Source organism: Vanessa atalanta, chromosome Z (genome assembly GCF_905147765.1).
Source record: "Vanessa atalanta chromosome Z, ilVanAtal1.2, whole genome shotgun sequence".
NCBI lineage: Eukaryota > Metazoa > Arthropoda > Insecta > Lepidoptera > Nymphalidae > Vanessa > Vanessa atalanta.
In genome coordinates this window covers 10,600,993-10,621,743 of record NC_061902.1, presented here as the reverse complement: position 1 = coordinate 10,621,743, position 20,751 = coordinate 10,600,993, and the positions used below count along the sequence as shown (strand labels likewise).

Sequence of the window (20,751 nt, the reverse complement as noted above, 5' to 3'; positions counted from 1 at the left end):
CCCCCAAAGTTCTAACGTAAGTGTTGTTACCGTTTAACGTAAGTTTTATCTCAAAAATGTACATGTTTGACGTAACATGTACATCATAAAAACATTCCACCACTTGTTTTCAAATTAATATCTAAAAAAAAAAAAACTTTTCTTTGCCTTTTCATACTGTACCGAAGTTAATTAAAAATTCTAATTCCATTTTATAAATCGAATTTACTGCCTCATAAAGGTTAAGTTTTTTAACATTGAGATATATTACAGATTATAATTAATACATTGATGTCATTAATGACTCTTAACACAAGAACTTTATAAATAATATGTATAAATATTTTAATGCAACTAAAAAGTATATATTTGTATTAAAAAAAAGAAAATTTACACATAAAATTACATCGTGCTTGTTTACATATATTGCTAAATATTAAGATGAATTCATACTAGTACTACATCCGCGCCAATTTGACCATGTTTTCGTATATTTACAGATCTAACATGTTCTTTTCTTTTCGTTTTATGTGCCTACTATTGTAATAAATACTAAAAAAATGTGGTAAAATTTCGTCAGCGTTGGTGCTAAAATGGTGTGGTGGAATTAGCTATTACATATTCCAGAGAGGAAAAACCGGTGCGACACGCACAGGCTGTTACTTGTACATTTCGATTGTCTCAATGTCTTTTTCAAGATTCATGAATAGTTTATTTGAAATCTGATATCTTAAAAAAGTTGACCCCATAAATATTCTAAAAGTCCTATCCATTTTACCGAATATCCTGTAATATATGTTAAAACCAGCCATTTCACGAGGTAACTGTTTTAAAAAAGTGTCCTATTCACTTCGGGGAGTGTGATAAATTTATTCTAGTGACTTCAAACTTTCAAAAACGAGCAATGGAAACGGTGAAGGAGTTCGCAGCTCTATGATTCTGGGTACCAGGTGTTCGCGAGCCCACCCGCCATTTCTCGTATTTTATAATGACACTGGGAATTTGTACAAACTACATATGTTGGCTGTCCGTTCAAGGATTTTGCTTCGGTTCGCCTTTTCTTTTGTTTGATTTTTTTTATTTAACACGCAATCTTAATCTTTATCTCTACTTTCCGTTTCGTGAAATGTTTCTTTGTTGCACGTACTTTAGTTCAAAGTTCTTCTTAACAGAGTGTTTAAAAAACAAGTCTTCATTACCAGACATACCTACATACAAAGCAGAATAGTCTAGTGGTAAATCTTGAGCGTAGATTGCGGGTTCGAATCCGGGTAAAGTACGTAAATGTTCATGTGCTTATACGTGTATATAATTATCATTATCATTAATGCATATACAAATACAAAATTAACAATAATTAATCGTAATTAGACTTCTTTTGACATAATGGGGCCTTTGTCATGAAATTGATTTACGACGTTAAGTCCCTCGAGGTTGTTTTGAGAGCACGTCAGGTAATTGCATGTATCGTGTTCAGTGTCCTCCATCTTGTATACCACTGGTACTCTTGTTCATCTGGTAAACTAATTTACCCATGCAGTTAATGTACTCACATCGAATACGATGATATGAAGATATTACACATATGAAAACATTTGTTATAAAAGCAGCGATACTTAATGTAGTGATGTCCTTGTCGTCGGTGTCTTATATAGTAAAATAATTCCTTGAGCTTGATATTCTCTTATAAGGTTTTCATACACTTTTTTTTTAATACAGCGTAATATAAATAACGCCTTTCGATATATCTATATTGTCTAGATATTACTTCAACGATTTTTATTTCACTTTACTAATTTTCCATTGTTTTACAATTACGTGATCCACTTGTTGCAATTTTATCTATCTTAAACTATTTAACAACATTATAACCTTTAATTTATATTCTCAATTTATTTCGTGATATGGGTAACAAAAACATTTACAAAGCTCTAGAAAACACTAATTATGAAACGTCTTAAGTCAATAGATTAGGTATAAAAAGGTCAAACCTCTATACTTAATTAACGCAGTCCAGGTTACTTTCCTTCCACTCGACCTTGAACTGTAGGCTTTATAACAGGAATACCTCGCTACAACAGTACGCGGCCAGTAAAGCATAACTAACGTAATTAGTATACCACTAGAGAGTTTGTTTAAGGTTTTTCCCGGCGATCTTAATTAATGCATTTTGCTGAAGAACACCTGGGACTCGGTAGTACTTAATTTTTAATTACGCTGTAGTGGAGTACGCGGTTTAAGCACTAGCACATGTGTACTCGACTTGGCGGTTAACGTTTATGTATTAAAGCGAAACGATTGCCTGCTTCATTTTTTAAACCTATTTTTTTATTACTTATGATGTGTAATTAAAAAAAAATATTTGACAACATATTCGAGGATAAAATCATATTGTTACCCCTGCAGCGATTTACAGATATCTTCTTGTCTTTTTCGACATTATCGAAAATAACATTCACTATAACCTCCTTGAATTATAAATATCAGTTCGTATATTGCAGCCAACAAATATTACAACTCATATAAGGCTATTCACGCATTCTTAAAGTTCAATAATTTTCTTATAATATTTGAAATGAAACATGCCGATATAAACTTCTAGAAAGCTGCAATACATCAACTTGGTAAAGCTATATCGTAGTAATGGGTTATATGGCCGTCTCTTTCATCCCACCTATAAAATATTCACGAGGGCGGAGGCGGAGATATTATTATAAACTATTTTATGGAAACTTTTCTCGTCGTTTCTCAGGGGACGTACTTTTGTATATTACCTAATGTTTTATATTTCTCACACATATTTAACTCGAATAAATATTTGATTATTATTTCAATAATATCGTCATAAATAAAAGGCACGAAGATGACCTAGTTGCTAGTTAATGCAGCAACCAACGCGGCCATGCTTCAGCAGTGTGACGGAAGTGGCAATTTATATAAAAATAATCTTGCATAATGTACATTATACATGTTTTGCATTGTAAGTTAAATGTAATATGTTCCGAGATCCAATTCAAATTGTATGCTAACGGAATAACTAAGTGCCGTAGATTTGTTAGAACTTGTTTTTTAGCATCGCCGAGGTATTCGCTGAGGTGCAACACTTTGTTTAATTACTCTAGTTTTATAAAGTTGCAGCTACCGTAGTCACAATGTTCGAAGACAAATTTCACTATTTAACTTCTAGCAATTTAAAATACATTATTATTATATATTACTACTAGGAATAATAAATTCCTTTCTAATCCGTTTTGGCATCACGAATCCGGGACCCTTCGTTTATCCAGATGCTTTAGGCGAATTTTGAAACTTAACCCAAACATCCAGTCCTCCCAATCTGCTGCTCACCCAAACCGAGACAAGAAAACATCTCATCCTTCCCTTCTACAAATCACAGCCTGCCGATTTGTTCAAAACGTCGACAGGCACAATTCAAGTCCTCACCACCTTTTTTCCGAAAATAGACAGCCATAGAATCAGTCTGACCAGTACCTGCCTAGAGTACACTACTAGGAGGTAACTTGCACCCCAATAAGCTTGAGTAACAAAGCCATTGATATGCCATCTTGGTTACAAAACAAACAGCTATGTTTATTTGTGTCAATAGTATTCGTAAACTGTAAATATTGTTATATAATTACAATCTCATATACTATAGTCTAGAATTATACTCATTATGAGATATAAGATATATCTGAAGAAAATATTTATTGATTTATGATACTAAATTATATACGTATCATTACAGGACATGGTTATCCTAGTTCGATATTACAGCACGTTTATTAACAAGTTTTAAAATAAGTACGTTATATATGATATAGTCCATGTGGCTGTAGTTACAACAGTGCAAGTATTTAGTTTGTACTTTAGTAGAATATTATATTGCTAGACTACCGCCATCTTTAACGGTTCGATCGTTACGTACGCGTATGTAAAGGATTGCAGTGTTTTCCTCCTTGTATTGCTTTGATACAAGTGACCCATCGTATATACGTATAAAAAACTATTTCACTCTGAAATGATATCTGATAAAATGTGTCAGAAAGTAATGAATGCAGCTTGATATTAATTATATGTTATTAAGACTTTGTGTTGTATAATAAAATATAAATAATCGAGAGCTCCTTGTTTTACAGTCAGTCGGTATCGTATTAACTCGTTAACCTCGGTTTCATTTGTACTGTTAAATGTGCTAAACTATATTAAAACAAAGTACTCCTTCACCGACGTTATTGCGTTTACTTTCTCCAGTAAGCGACCCCGACGAGTCTCAAAATGAAATACTTTCGTAATCATTGTTAGTCACATAAATACAAATGCACTAAATGAAACCCGCTAAAGCAGTCAATGTACCGAAATAATTTTAACCTCAATTGCTTATATCAAAACAAATACATATATATTAACTCATACTTAAACAAATGATTTAACCACCAACCTTTATATTTTTATTTTTACTTCCTACTTTTTCTCTTAAATCTAATTACACACCTTTCCTAATTAAATAGCCGTGTGCTTATTTTAATACTTTTGTGTGAGAGTTTAGTCTCTATTTTGCACTTGTTTCTTCTCTAATCGAGTTAGAGTTAGGGTTGAATAAGGGAAAATCGTTTTTAACATGCTTAAGCATTAACAATTTCACGCAAAAGAATGTTGCTAAGTGATGCAATAGTTTCTTAAACTGAAATATAAAAGTATAAAAATTAAATCTGATATTTAGATTCATGTACTAGTAGTATTAAAAAAATTATTACTAAACTAAATATAAAACCTTATTAGAATGTATTATTTTACCGCTTATAGAATCTTCACGCCGGCACTCCATTACATGTAACATACGGTACCGCGTAGCCGCAGTACTACCTACTGTAAGTACACCCGAGTGGCACGTGAATATGTCACATGTTCCGAAACAACCCCTTACTCGCCCCCACTCCCCTCGGCTAGGGGTGTGACGATGTTGAATTAAACAATGAATCGGTGTAAAATTGCCTATTAATTTGCGCATATCATTACTAGTCGTACTAATTTTCGAATGAGGCTGTTTTTATTGCATAATTTAGTGATTCGTGTAAATATTACCCATTCAATTGACACAAAAATGTCACACAATATTACAGTAGATTAAACATAACCCTTAAAAATATTCTAAGGATATATAATATACTAGCTAAACCTGCGGCTTTACCCACGCGAAGTTTATGTAACACAAAGTTCCAAACCCCGTTGTACCCCCTTAGGGGGAGATTCGTAAAATCCGTTCTTTAAAAGAGTGGTACTTCGCTTTCATATATATAGATTTGGCTAAAAATTAAATATATAAAAGTCGAATAGATAATCGCCAAGCGTAAAGATATTCGAGAGACTTTATTTATGTTTAATAATATAATAATAATCCCAGTAATACCTATTTTAAGGAATTACTAATATCCCTAGTGGACACGACAATGAAAGAGGAGCACATCTCCTCTTTCATTGTCGTGTCGATCTTCTGACATTCACATTGCTCGGCGATCAAGTAGTAATATAAACCGTTGAGCTATTGAAGTTTATATGGATATAATGTATACATAAATACATTAAGTTCAATTATACTAGTTATATACACAGAACTAGTATAAGTTAGAACCCGCAAAAAGATCAAAGCTCTGAATATCTTATAATATTTTTTTCATCTCTATAATATTTCAAAATATATTGAGCCGGTATAAATCTGTTTATTCGATGTGATACAACTTTATATTGCAGCTTTACATTAACAATATTAAAATTAGAATTAAAAAGAAATTTTAAAAAGGCATAACCGCAAAATTAATAACTCCCAAACTCGGCATAGCACACATTCAACGTTGCTAAGGCAAGCATCTATAAAGGGGAAAGGCTGGGGTTTGTAATATTAATGGTATTGCCCAAGGTATGCTTGGATTTTACTCATTAGGGATATTATACGGTTGTTTGCAAAATGATAAATGGCTAAGGACGGCATTAGTTGAGCGACTTACCTACGGTACTACGTACCGTGTTTTGTTAATGTTTTACTATAGCTTTGAAAGGCTTAGCAGTCGGCCATTATCATTGAACAACGGTGTAAACAAGTTTTAGGGTAATTGATAAATTATTAAAATCGTAAACATGTATTATATTATTTAAAGTTTTGTGCAAGTTTGATTAATAACAATGACTATTGTCATCACTTATTAAAGGATTATTAAAATTATACTTATCAATTAAAAACATTTAGTAAATATAGTATAAGATACAATATAACATTTTGCCACCACCAATATAAAGATATATTCCCTCACGAAGGCGCGCCCCTCCTCGTTAAATTAACGGCGTGCATTAGTATGAGTGACGCTCGTGCTTACAGGCCTTAGTGTGCGTGAGACGATTAAAATAAAAGTAAAGTCAGCAAAAAAAATAAAAATTCAATTATCTTTTTTTAATTTTTTTTTTATTATAAATTTTACAGTTTACTTTTCCTGTACTCAAATGTTTTTAAATAGTATGTTCTTTAAGTCACACATTGATTGGTATGGATCGTAATAAGAACGCGGAGCGAAAAAGCTCAACCGCTTCAAATTACCAGATTATACGTGTCAATTATCGTAACAATATACATAATAATCTATATTGTCATAACATTAATTGCGCCAAGAAACAGGCTGAAAAGCTCGGAAATCCATATTAAAAATAAATAAAGTATTACACATTTTCCTAACTTTATAGGAAATAATCATTGTTTTTAACATAAGATTCATAAATCTGCTGTATTTCTTTTAAGAAATTTATCAAACATTTTCGATTCATGAGCTGTAAAGTCGCTAAACCATCAAGTACAGAATTAAGTTTTAAAAACAATCAAATCTTATAGTTTGGCAATGACGTCAATCTCAACAAATTGTATGATTTCTGTTTCTTACTCTCTTATTTATATAAGATTACTTAGGGTATATGGGTATACAATGATGTTTTTGTTTGCAAATAGGTACTTAGCAAGTTTGGCAAAAGAAAGTAATCATTACGATTTCTCATAACCGAGAAATAAATTTCAACCGAAAACGCTACACGACAAATGCCCACATGCTCCAACTAACACTACTAGACATCAGATAAAATACTTTTTCTGGGTTCCCTCTGTATCGCATATATTTACCATAACCTTTGTTCGCAGACGTATCCCGATGAACGAACATACAGGCGTGAACGACCACCCCCTGGACTGTTCACCTCGATTAAGCTACCAGAAGCAGAGCCCCCGAATGGAGTCGCACCCTTGTTAGATTTTCCACGAGGTCGTATGAGACCTGTAACCTTTCTTGGTGAAGGTCCCCATGGCACTGTAAGTATCTCTATTATTTATTAATAAGAATACTTTATAAAAAATGTTTTACGCTGGTGTTTATATTAGGGTGTAATAATAATGTCACAGTTTACAGTAATGAAAACTTATTCAGAAATTTAATATATATTTGCTATGAAAAGCAAAAAGCAACCATCGATACATGCAGAATAGACATTGGTTAGCTTTGGTCTTATTATCTCATTGTTGCGTTGGCGATAGTTTTAAGTATTTATTATTTTCACTCATAACATACTGTGTGTAATGTAAATAATTGCAAATTTATGAGTAGTTAGTGTTACAGGTCGGACAGACAACAGCTATGGTTACAAGTGGTAATGATTTACAAAATGTTTTAACGCAATGTCGTAAATAAATATCTATAGGTAAATGTCTAAGAAATCATTTAATTCAGAGGCTGATGAAATAATTTATTCTTTATTTATAAAGATTTATAAAATCATTATTTATTTTTTTAAAACAAAGACTCCTAAGTCGAGATTTAATAATTACTAAAAAAAGAAATTAAGGTCCGTGTTGCGGCGTTTTTGATTATCTTGTTGAATCTGATTAGAGTTTTCTGCCTTTAAAGTGGATTTGGTGGAATCAGATTCTTTGATTTTGCTGTTATCTGAAGAAGTCGCCTCTTGCTGAGCTTCGAGTCTAATATCGCTTAATTTTGTTGTAACTTTAAAATTATTGGGATCAACATGTTCAACATCACATTTTATGTTTTCTTTTAAGTGATCTTCATCAATAACTTTGCCTAGTAAAATTATAAGGAAGGAAATAAGTATTTCTTGTCAAGATCACCCAAACAAATGTGATACAATTAATAATAAACAATAACAAACGTACCGTCCTCGACGAGCTCGATGACGTTTTCGATCGACAATTTACTTTTTAGATTTTTAAAAAAATCTTCCATTCTTGTAATATTTTTACAGTAATTTTTTAAATAATATTAAATTTACATGTGTAGTGTTAAAATTGACATCAACATTTTTGTAATTTCGTTGCTTACCTAGCAGTTAATCTTCTTGTTTTTTGACATATCTACTAAAAAGTTTTTATTATGATATAAACAAAGCAAACACATAAAAAAATATTTGTTTATTATCGAATTAAATTAACAGTAACATTTATATTGGAGGTATATATACGTATTAAGAGTACTATGCTTAGCAGTTTAGTTATTATTAAATTCATTTATAGGAAAACTTGTGACATCATTATATTCAATCCTAATAAAATATTAGTGTAGCTTAATCTACAAAAAAAAAAAAACGAAAATCATTTTAAATTCTTACATAATAAGTTATAATTACACAAACACATTAACAACAGATATATGTGACAATAAATACTATTTAAAGAAACGATTAATTTTGTATAATTTTGTTAAGGTTAAATATAACTTGTGGTATTGAATGACATGCCTCTTTAAATGATTTCTTATGTAATCAATTTAAATAATTACAAAATTAAAATGAATTAGTCCATTTGCGATGTGGTTCGCCGATACTAGCTAGCTCTACATTTTACGGTTGCAGTTGCAAGAAATGCAATTGAAATCAATAATGCATTAGTTATATATAATATGTGAATATTATATAATATCAGAAAATGTGATATGTTCTTTTATATGCGAGGCGAAAGCAACATTCACGAAAATAAGTACACACAAAAACTCGTACACATAGCACTCATAAAACACTTGATCGGTCTCTAAGCATACGAAAACATTAAAATTTATCAATATTTTTTTTTTTATTATCTTTACTTATTATATTTATTGTATAAAGGTGATGGTTAAAAAATGTATAGCGTTATATAATCATTTTCACAAAGCACGGACACGGAATTTTTTTATTAATTCAATTATAAATATAATATTTCCCTTTCCGAACTGTTAAAAATTAGAATGTAAAATAATTTGTTAAATGTTAAACTTGTTGAGTATACTTAGTTTATTCGGTGGAATAAAAACGTAATAATTTTTCAATTTATCTCAAGAATTTCAATTATTAATAAATTTTATATTTGTGAATTATTTCATGTGCGGCATTATATAATAATTAATATACATATTATAATTTCAATAAACATAACTGGAAGAAGTATATTTGAATATACATATATAGTAGGTATATATGTAACAAATTAGCAAATAATGGATATCAGTGGACTATTCGCCTGTATAAGAATCGAAAGTTCAATAAAAACCGCAACATTAATAATTCTACCTTTGTTTCTTATTATTGTCGAGAAGCTGATTAATTTTTCATTACAAATTATCTCAATATTTTTCAATTATTTGTTTATAACTAAACGTTCACCCATTTAACGAGACAATACTTTTATTTATTGAAAATATATGAAAAAAGTACTTCCAATATTTTCTTGCATTATTATTAAGTCTGGTTGAAATAAAATCAATATTATCGCTTCGAAATAGTGATTAATTTATAGTCATTCCGTTATACTTAGGTTATATAACCTTATACATTATATATTATTACATTATACATTAAAAAAAAAAAACACTTAAAAACATCCTATTCAGGGTTCCCTGACGGTTTTAAATTATATTTATTAAATATTTATTTTTAACCAAATTTTCAGCCATTCGTATAAATTAGTTTTTGTAGTGTCTCAATGAGTAAATTTTTAAATATCTTGCACTTGCGAAGTAATTATTTCCCATAACTAAATCCAAATATACACCACTGTTTTTAAAAATTTACATGCTTAAGCCATTGCTACTTAGAAATATTAGTATTTGTTCCCACGAAATGTTACTAAATTTTGAAATGAGTAACAATAGCCCAGAGGGTAGAACATTTGGATCTTGAAAACGAAGATAACAAATTAATACCCGGGCAAGTACCACTGTGTATTCATGTCATTTAAGTTTGTAAATATCTAGTAATATAATAACATTTTTTGACGTATGTATAGCCACCAAACAGTATTGAAACAGCATAGTGTTTCCACTGTAAGTTCTCAAGCCGTCTCCTGAATAGATTTTTCTATTATCCTAATTTTTTTATAATGTTCTCTAATCAGGAACGATTTTTAACAATATCTCAAATGCGAAAATTACTTTTTCTGTTTCTTAATTAAATGTAACATACAGGCAGCCGAGGGCAATTTGTTTGAAAAATTAATTTACCGCGAATAGAGTCGCGAAGAGCAGATTGTTTACGATATGTTCAAATTATAAGAAATACATTACACAGATACCTTGTGATTACAAAAAAAATGAGATAAAAGTAAAACGATTCTATTATGGACTGTGAAATAACAGTCGATTGATATCGCCTCTATTGCGATCACACAAGTAAACCGCAAGCAGTACTTGGATAATATTTTCAATATACCTCTTCCATGGTTTTAAGCTCTCGTATACGCGATAACGCAGGGCGTTTCGTAATCACACTACTTGATATGAAGACTATAATGCAATTTATGTTGTAAGCTGTACAATATTATCGATGAACGGCGAGATGGGATCATATCTATCGTGCAGCCCGTGTCCGCGATTAATTGAGAGTATTAATACAAAACGTTATCTCCAATACGAACAGGTAGCACGCGCCAATCCTGCTTATTGTAATAATATATTAATCTACGACAAATATACATAGCACACACTATGTGTGACGGAGATAGAATTTGTGGACAACGAATAATGTCACTAAATAATATTATTGAATCAAGTGCGATTTATAAACTAGATTTCTTAACAAGTTTTTCCTTCATCTTTGCTAATTTGTAAAACGTTAAAGTAGTCTTTAAATATAGTCGCAGTTCCGGATAAAAATCTTTGCCAGCTCTGCTCAATGTGCAATGTTCTCGTTGTACCATATCTGCTGAACGCTGAGTCTTTACATACTACTACATACTTGAAAATTGTAATGTTTTTTAAAATCCTACCTCTAAACCGTTGAATGTTGTAAAAATTAAATCGCTAAATTAAACCTATTGAATATTTAAAACTTATTGTACATAGTTGTCTAATTATAATTACTTAATGGAAGACATTGTAACTGCTAACAATTACAACGTCTATTTTAAATTTAACAGTGTCTAAAGTTATCTCATTATAAAATAACAGCAAAATGCATTTAATAAATTAAATCCAAAATCCTGTTTTGAAACTATCACAGGTACCGTTCGGCCAAGAGATCTCCGGCTAGAGCAAAATTAATTAAACTCAGAAACACTGCTTCAAAGTTCTTACAAACTTAGGGGTACCGCGTATTTATGTGTCCCATAGATATTTGTCATCCTGTATGATAGTCGAGGCTTAAAACAATACTTGTAAAGTGGGATTCCGTCGAAACTTCTGCAAACTAAATTAAATTTCACTAGATTAAATTCCGGCGAGGTAATAATTGTGAAGGCGAGTTAGTTTACGCCCGTGGCGTGTTGCGAGGGGAAAGTTTGCACATCAGCCTCGCTGGAAGGGGAACGGAGAGCACGGGGCTACAAAAATGCTCATAAAAATTGATTACTGGCCGTAGCAAGAAAATGCAATCTGCTCACACTCGGGCGCCCGCCGCCGACCGCCCGATTCCCCCTCGCCTTAATAGCCATGGACGGTTATTTTATACTTTTACCATATTATTTATGATGTATCTTATATTTGTTCGCCACACAGATAACTAATTAAAGATTGCGTCAGTCTTATTATGCTAGCCATAGTAGAAATAATCAGTATATTAAAAGAAAAAACAACAACGCATAATATATTTTTGGAAATAAGTTCTTTTACGCGGCTTACAGTATAGTAAACTGTTCGAAATCGTCACGAAATCAAAATTCAATTCAATTTTGTTATTACGAATATTAATTCAAATAATAATTATTTATAAAATGCTATACAAATGTTGACTTATACAATAAAATGTATAATTTTTGATTATGTTTTTATGCCTGTCTTTGTGGAATACGTACAAGAATCACTAATACCGAACTAAAACCCACATATACTCGTACACTACGCGAATAACGTATAAGTGTAAACACATCAAACGAAAGTATTGTGTATGTGAACCACATCACATATCATTTTGACTAATTAAGCTGGCAGCATTTTATTAGCGTCCACATTTTGTAATTGTTTACCGATAACAAAATGTATATAACTATTTTCATGCAAATAAACCGTGTTATATTTAAAACAATATAGTTAGGCTAATTTATTCACAATTAAAATAAGAGTGTTTTTCATTATTTGAAATGAAAAACTAAATAATCATACAATATAAAAAAAGAATCAAAGGGTGTTGAGAGTACTTTGATTCTTATCATGTCTGTGTGTACGTAGGTTATCTGAAAATGTGATTATTTTACTTTAAAAAAATATTATTTAATTGTATTACTTCACTAGGTATGTTATAATCAAAAGTTAAAATTTTTAACGAATTGATTTTTCTATCATTTATAGATTAACAACTCAAGTCAGCAGCAACTACAAAGTTTTAAGAGAAGTTTTAGGCTAGCTAACGAATCACATAATCACACTCGCAACACTCCCCTATGTGAGTGCCTTTTTCATCATTACAATTAAGTTGCTCAAAAAAATGCCTGCATGAAAAGATGTTCCATGCTTTATTGTGTTTTAGGGGGGATGAATAGAAAATATATAAAATAATAAAATCCCGCAGGTACTTTTACAAATACTGATTAACAAATTATTTAAAAAAAAAAAGAAAAAAACAAATAATTTATAACATTATTCTATACAAGATTATATATATATAACATTGATATAAAAGCGTGGACTTCGTATTGCTTGATTTTCATGCAGGATATTTAAATTTAATTGTATAGATGACATACTTTACACAACTAAAATGACTAAACAGACATTACAGACTAAAAAAGACAGGCAGTTTTAGAGAAATGACTACTGACTAAGGTTCACTAGAGCCGAAATAACGCAGTGTACAGTGTAATAACGCGGTATATAATAACGTAAAGGTATCTAACCTTTGATTGCAGATTTTAAAGCGAAAAAATGACCCATTTTTTCGTGTATTTGCTTTTATAATTAATCTTTTGCCCGACGATAAAAAAATCTTTGACTTAACGTAGAAATCTTTATGGCGATTCACACATATTTGTCCATCGACTAACAGTGGCGCAGCTTGGTGCAATAAACTTAAAATATTGTCTTTAAGATTAGAGGAATTCTTTCCCTAGCATTGGGATATCGCGTTGTAACCCTTAATTTTATACTTTCACTGGTAATTCGTCACAGTAGAGTTATAACTCTTCGAACCGTAAATGGTAGTTATTTACTTTATCTTGCAAAATGACAATTCTAATGTGTTTGTAAATGCCTACTTCAATAAATAATTATTTATCTGATTTTAAAAGAAATTTCAAAACCGATTAAATGTTTTTTATAATCTATTCATCCCCTAAAACCGTTTCCTGAATGAAATGTTGTACGCTTAGTCATTAACTACTAAGTAGTAAGTAAATGATGAGGCGAGTAAACCACCAGTTCATGTGCAACCCTATCGAAGGCCATGCACCTTTATTTTAAGCGAGCTTTTTCTCAAGATTTGCAAATCCGTTAGACGCAAAGCCATTTTCCACGCTCGGTAAACTTAGAAACTGGGCCAAAGTAGGCTTTTGTGAAATATACAGGAAATTCTCTAGCTCCCCTCACTATTTACGTGCTTAAGAACTATTTCCTTGAGAACTCCCCTCGTGCCGTGGAATAAGAATGTAAATTTTTAATCCTTTCTTTTTAATTTTACGTGGATGTTTTATGTTTCTTTCAGTAATTTGACTTAAACGACGGGAAAGTGTTGTTTATTTGGTGTTTAGATAACCTAAATGTTTAATAAATGTTTTTCGTTTTTTTGGTTTTGATTATAAAGTACTGTAATATCCTACTTTCTATAAGTAATATAATGTGCTTTCGATGTATCGATGTTGTCTGAATGTGGTCAAATTGAAGAAACTATACGGGTGTCTTTAATCTTCCTTAATTATATAGCTCCAGATTTGCGAGACGGATGGTATCGACGAACTGAGCGACGAGGAATTGCCCACTGGCAATCGCCGCCGTCTTGTTGTGGTGAAGACTTTGTGGCGCGGGTGCCATAGCGATGTCAAGTACGAATAAAGAAAATAATCCTTAATGCATCATTCACAACTCAAAAATAAATATTGCTATGACATTTTATATGCAAAAGATAATCATAAATGTGTTATTAAAATAATAGTGTTATCGGAGTTATTCTGCAAAAAACAATCTTCAAACTATTCGTTGAATTGAATCGTGAAATATCAGTATGTCGTAATATTTTTAAAGTAATATTATTTATTAAAAAAATATTCACAAAAAATTCCAAAACATTACCAACAGTACCTATTTTCGCTTCAGGGCGGCGTTTGCCCGCGAAGCCACATGGGGGGCTGGCCTGAAGCATCCACAACTCGCACGCGTGCTTGGATTGAGCCTGCTAGAACCTCCATGCGCGGCACTCGACCGCGGGGACGCTATACCATTACCGACGATTCTGAAGATGGAACGCAGATTGAGGTGAGCCTACATAACAAACACATGAAACGAAAATATATGGAATAATAGAACTCCTACACATTATTTGTGTTTGTCAGAATATAAAAATATTTCCTTTAAAAAATATATATTATTTATTTCTGGTATAATATTTTAATTTATTTGCCGACAGCTATGCGAGTTTAATCCGCGTATGCTGCCAGATTGCAAGCGGCATGAAGTACCTGGAATCGTTCGAGTTGGTACACCGAGACCTCGCAGCAAGGTAGTAAATAATTAACCTACTATTACTATTAATATTTTTTGTATGTTACAAAAAATATTAATAGTAACTGAGCGAAAAAAGACTAAAAAGTATTTATTCTTCTAGAAACGTAACAGTAAGCGACGGTCTCCGCATTAAAGTGGCAGACTACGCCATGTTCTGCGAAGAATTTATTGGCGACTACCACATAATGGCTGATGGATCGCGCATACCGTTACGTTGGATGGCTTGGGAAAGTTTACTGATGGTAACTTATGTTTAATTTAATATTTTAAATTTATTTTCTATTATTGCTTTTTTAATTTGTGTATTGCTAGATAACTAAAATATAAATTCCTTTTAGGGCATCTACTCACCAGCTAGTGATGTTTGGTCATTTGGGGTAACAGTATGGGAGGTGCTTACTTACTGCTTAGCAAAACCGTTCGAGGAAATGAACGACGATCAGGTTTTTACTCAGAAATAATACATAGCCTAGTAGCTGTACTTTCATCCCTCGTTTTTGCGGGATGCTTAGTGCATCATTATGTAGTTGTAAACAGTAACTAATTTACTTTTTCTTTTAATAACTGATACCAGCTTTTCAGTAACTACATAGTAATATTTCTATTCTCCTGTTCATTGAAGCGAGTATAATAATAGTATGAATTACTTCTAATGAAATACATATATACCTAGGTGGTGACTAACGCTAGTGATTGGCGCTATGGAGCCCGTGGCGCTCGCGTGCCGGCAGCGCCGTTACCACGCTGCCGCCGCGAGCTCTACGATCTGATGCACGAATGCTGGCGACGTGAGCCGATTCAACGGCCACGCTTCCACGACCTGCACAGATTCCTCGATCGTATGACTCATGGCTACAAACCTCCTACACATCGTTAACTCTTCTATAACTGTTACACAAAAACGGAATGCGGAATTTTGACGGTATATCGCAGGCATTAAAGGAACTTATTAAACTTAATTAATTAGTTATATTGTGAAGTTTGATGGACAAAACGAAAACAGTTTCGTACGAGCTTTGAAAATTTCTCTATTTATAAGGTGTTTAGATTTAAAATCTTACAGTGTAAGTAACTTAGTTTAGAGCCCGAGGGATCGTCAAATCCGAGAAATTGATAACAGACTGCGTAAATTATGTGATAGGAATCGGGCAGTATTAATAACAGTATTTATATCATAAGTAACTTAATGTAACATATAAAGTGCATAATCAGGTGTGAAACCGCTTTAGCATAAATTTACAATGTCGACTTGCCTATGCTACATATCTAGTCATCCCACCTTTCTTACATTGCGTAGCATTAGCAAGTTAAAAGACATATTTACTATTAAGTATATTCTCTTGGGATAGATTGTGATCGATCAAATAAAATATCGATGCGCCCCGTATATTTACCGGTGTATCGACATTTTAAAACATGTTGTGGTTTTCTAAGACAATTGTATAAAATAGATATATTGAGTGATAGTATGCAATGCTGGCATACGGCGTAGATAGAATAGTAATTAAGAGATTAAAGCTCGGGACACCACATCATGTTAGGTTACGATGTTGTTGACAATATCTTCAAAAGATACTTTAAGTACACGATATACGTGTTGTCAGAACATCGGAATGGCGTTCGATTTCAAGCTATCCCCAGCGCCCTTTGCCTAGCGCTCCCACGATCTTCCACTATCACCGCCTTTATGGCAACCCTTTAATTAGGAACACTATTGTAATGCACGCTAAGCTATTTACCTTTCCTCAAGCTTTTAAATGAGTGACTTTTTTCATTAGCGTACATTTCAAAAGTGTTCTGTCTAGTTCGTAAACTGGTTATATAAGGATTTATGTCGTCAAATTTTCGAACATCAGTTTACCTCATGTTTTTTCGGAATATTTTCTAGATATATTTAAAAAATATTCCGCGTGAACAACATAAATCCAATATAAAATCGGTCTATGCTCTATAGTATCTATATCCAAATCTAACTCCTATTTTTTTAATCTGTTTTATATGTTAAGGTTGTATACTTCGTGAGGCTACACAGCTTCAGGGGCAATATATGCCCTGGAGGCTCCTCTGCTTCTTGTTTTCTTCGACCAGGCATCAATGATTCTATTCCCAAACTCCGTGATTATTGATGGGATTTTATACTTGTCCATATAAGCGGAGTCTTTGTGATCGATTTATTATGATATTGATGCAAACCGAATTAATTAAAACCAGTCCTGGTCTAATTAAATAAATAATACATGTGTCATAGTTTTAAGGATACATTACTAATACATAAATTGAATGTCGTCAGTAATTATAAGTCATTAACCTCGATTCATCAAGAACCTACATCGGTCTTACGAGCATTGATCAAACTATACGGCGTAAATTACTCTTTATGTCTGTCGTTTAAAAATCAATGCGTTCAAAATTATTCTTATTAAATAAAGGCATTATGAAACGGGGTGGTTACTGTTTAAATTAACAAATAAAGTTTATAATAATAATGTATCCCTTTGATCACGAAGAGCCAGTCACGTGACAAGAGGTGTATGCGCGTAATTATTATCGGAAGGGATCAGCGCTGATACTAATTGAACTATAAATTATACCAAAATGGTATTAAGAACATCTCAAAAATTTATACAACTGATCCCAGTAACTCAGGATATACATATTTTAAAGCTTTAAATGTGCTCATTAGTTGAATTAGGTTTCATTATACATATATTTATATATATATATATATATATATATCTCTATATCCGTTACCATGACGACGGATAGTAAAGGACGATTACGTGAGATTCTCCTAGCAAGCAATATCCAGATTAGCTGTACAATACAAGTAAGTTTTAAACTTAAGCAATTAATACAGTAATATAAGTCATTGATATGTTGCAGTCTCTACTATTGTTTTTTTTTATTATTATTATTTCATCTGTTTTCCGTAGTAATATTTTTATATTTAGAATGACGGTTTGTGTGCTCTAGTCTTAATATAGTTAGTTAGATATAATAAAATTTAAAATAATAGATATACAATCTTAAATATAATATTATATAGATATAAAATCTTAAAGTAATGACATCATAGGTAATAGGAATGTCCGTAAAAATTGAGAGAATGAGTTTCTTCGGTGAAAGAGTATTTACTTAGTTTTTTTTTTTATTTATATTTACGTTGAACTTTCACGACTATAATAAATATTATTTTTTCATAATTTCGTTAATATTTTCTTTCGTGTAATTCGAGACTGCATAATATTAAAGACATTATCATTGGAAATTTGTAAATATGATTGCAGTTGAGGAAATCCTGCAATTCAAAATTTTATATTACTGTGTTCGTTGTTTGGTTTGCCTAGAGAATAGGGATATTTAACGCAAAGGTGATCTTTCCAATGTGGGCACTCCGAATTTTCTATCAATAGAGAGATATTAGAGATTGATAAAGCAAATTAAAAATGTGCTACTAAAACTTTTCAATTGGTTGATATATCAAAAAAGTTAGGTCTGAGATTCATGACTTATTAGAATACCATGAATTAATAGGGATGCCCACGAGTATTCGTATTACCTAGCTATAAAATTATTATAAGTATGAAGATGGAAGGTTAATGTGAATAGGCTGAGATCAGCATCACGAATGATAGCTGCCTATCACCTTAATTCTTCCCATTAGTTAAGTTACATTTAGATTTATTATGGTTAGACACTTATTGCGTTAAATGTCCAATTAATTTAGTTAGTCATTCATAGATTTTACTTAGCTAAGAAAATACCAGCAAATTAGTAGCATCGGAAAGCATCTACAGCGAAATCAAAACCACGCTAGTGTGTTTATCCGATGTTACTATATTGCAATATAAAAAAAATATGATAACTACTTTTTTATATGTATTAAGCATAATAAAAATATTGTCCAAGGTAACATTACAATATTTTTATTAAAAAAAAAAAACTTAATAAATATTCACTATTAGGATATTTGTTCTTTATCATAAAATAATAATAAATATTTAAATAATTATCTAAGTATTGTGGGTTACTTAACCTCAAATCAGTTCACACAGATGACAGCCAATCTTTAGTCCTTTTAAAATGGCATCCTCGCTATAAAAACATAGATATTATAAATCTAGATAGACACGATATGCACTGCAAAACTACATTTAAAAAATAATTATTTAAGGTTTAGGTTACGAAGAATGTTAAGAAATTATTGCGTATACGAAATTACTAGGATAATAAATAAATGCAAATATTTATTGCATGATTTATATTTACCAGAAATATACTTCATATTATATAATTATGATTGATGTCTAATTTATTATTTTAGGTAAATAAAAGATTATATGAAATAAACGATAGCTAATAATTACTAGAATATTTTAAAACAGATATAATTATATGTGTTATTATATTTGTGTGAAATTATTATCATTTTAAGGGAATTAATGAATTTCATGATATTCAGTGTCGTACTTAGTAGCCGTGGTGTTCGTTCGTAACCCTGCTCATTGTATATCCTGTTAGGACGTATATACTCACCTCTTGGTCAGTGCTGGCTCCATCCTCCAATTAATATCTTACCATGTTTATAATAAAAGAAAACAGGTAAGCTAAGGAATCTTTAGTGTAAGAGCGTCCTGCAAAAATGTATTTCATTTGATAGAGTTAAAATTATAATAGATTAATGTTTATCTATCGTATTTGATCAGATGTGTCGGATCGGAGTTACGTGGGTTGTCAACAACGAATGTTAACAAATTTTAATAATTTAATCAATTATTCGGTTACTGACCGCTTAGAAACTGGATTTGGATGTCGTATTCTCTAGTTTTCATCCAATCATATATACTTATGTCTGTGTTGTACTCATAGCTGTAAATGCTTATATTTAACAACTGTCCAGTTTTTGAACGTATATTATATTCTATGTAAATGTTCGATGTTCATTTTCTTATAATTATAAATAATCAATTGTACCTAACTATTGGCACAATAAATGTGTTAAATTTAATTCAATTTAAATTTTAATATTACTGAATATTTCTTCAGCCGTAGTTACTGAAACTATTTGTACTACAAATATTGATATTCTGTGTTTCCTAGTCATCCCACGAACGTAATTATATATTAAAAGACCATTCGCAATTTAAATAAGACCTCTGAATAATTAACATCGATATAATGAATTGATAATAAAATTACTTTATTGTCATAACAAAATAACTTACGATTCGTCACTTTTTCTCACCAGTTTATATAAAGATTTGTTCAAGATATAAAATTATGAAATTTCGGTGTGTAAATGTAGAGGAGTTTTTCAAAAAGAAAGTATGTAATATCATAAATAGACGGTCATGTGTTTAATGCAGCATGAGACGGACCAGAGCATATGCGATGACTTCTTTACAGCGACGGGACCAATTCGCATACACGGATAATATAATCGCCCAATTTGCTCAGTTAACATAAAACGCTTTAAATAGAGTCGGATATCATCTGAAATGTAGCCAGCATTACGCGTTTTATATTAAATTAAATTTATTAAAATTGAACATGAAACAAATTCAATAATTCATAAATTAGAAACAAAAGTCCAGGCCGCGGACCAGGC

At 31.4% G+C, this 20,751-nt stretch overlaps 2 protein-coding genes across 2 annotated transcripts in view; one reads left to right on the top strand and one right to left on the bottom strand.

Annotated features, from left to right (window-relative positions):
- Positions 1 to 16,020, top strand: part of LOC125076324 (discoidin domain-containing receptor 2-like) — a 61,841-nt gene extending 45,821 nt beyond the window's left edge. Inside the window, exons 11-17 of the mRNA XM_047688441.1 lie at positions 7,157 to 7,324; positions 14,346 to 14,464; positions 14,736 to 14,894; positions 15,046 to 15,138; positions 15,244 to 15,385; positions 15,482 to 15,586; positions 15,817 to 16,020. Of these exons, the coding sequence (XP_047544397.1) occupies positions 7,157 to 7,324; positions 14,346 to 14,464; positions 14,736 to 14,894; positions 15,046 to 15,138; positions 15,244 to 15,385; positions 15,482 to 15,586; positions 15,817 to 16,020 (990 nt within the window). The remainder of the gene's footprint in view (positions 1 to 7,156; positions 7,325 to 14,345; positions 14,465 to 14,735; positions 14,895 to 15,045; positions 15,139 to 15,243; positions 15,386 to 15,481; positions 15,587 to 15,816) is intronic.
- On the bottom strand, positions 7,820 to 8,254 carry LOC125075937. The gene is made up of 2 exons (XM_047687805.1): positions 8,183 to 8,254; positions 7,820 to 8,090 (listed from the first exon to the last, which is right to left on the bottom strand). Exons 1-2 carry the CDS (start codon positions 8,250 to 8,252, stop codon positions 7,837 to 7,839), a joined length of 324 nt encoding a protein of 107 aa, XP_047543761.1. The 5' UTR covers positions 8,253 to 8,254; the 3' UTR covers positions 7,820 to 7,836.
- Positions 16,021 to 20,751: the final 4,731 nt, after the last annotated feature.

Excerpts from the sequence above, each read along its gene's own strand:
- LOC125075937 (XM_047687805.1), bottom strand. The coding sequence starts at position 8,252 with ATGGAAGATTTTTTTAAAAATCTAAAAAGTAAATTGTCGATCGAAAAC. Across the intron at positions 8,091-8,182 it reads CATCGAGCTCGTCGAGGACG|GCAAAGTTATTGATGAAGAT; the intron begins GTACGTTTGTTA and ends TAATTTTACTAG.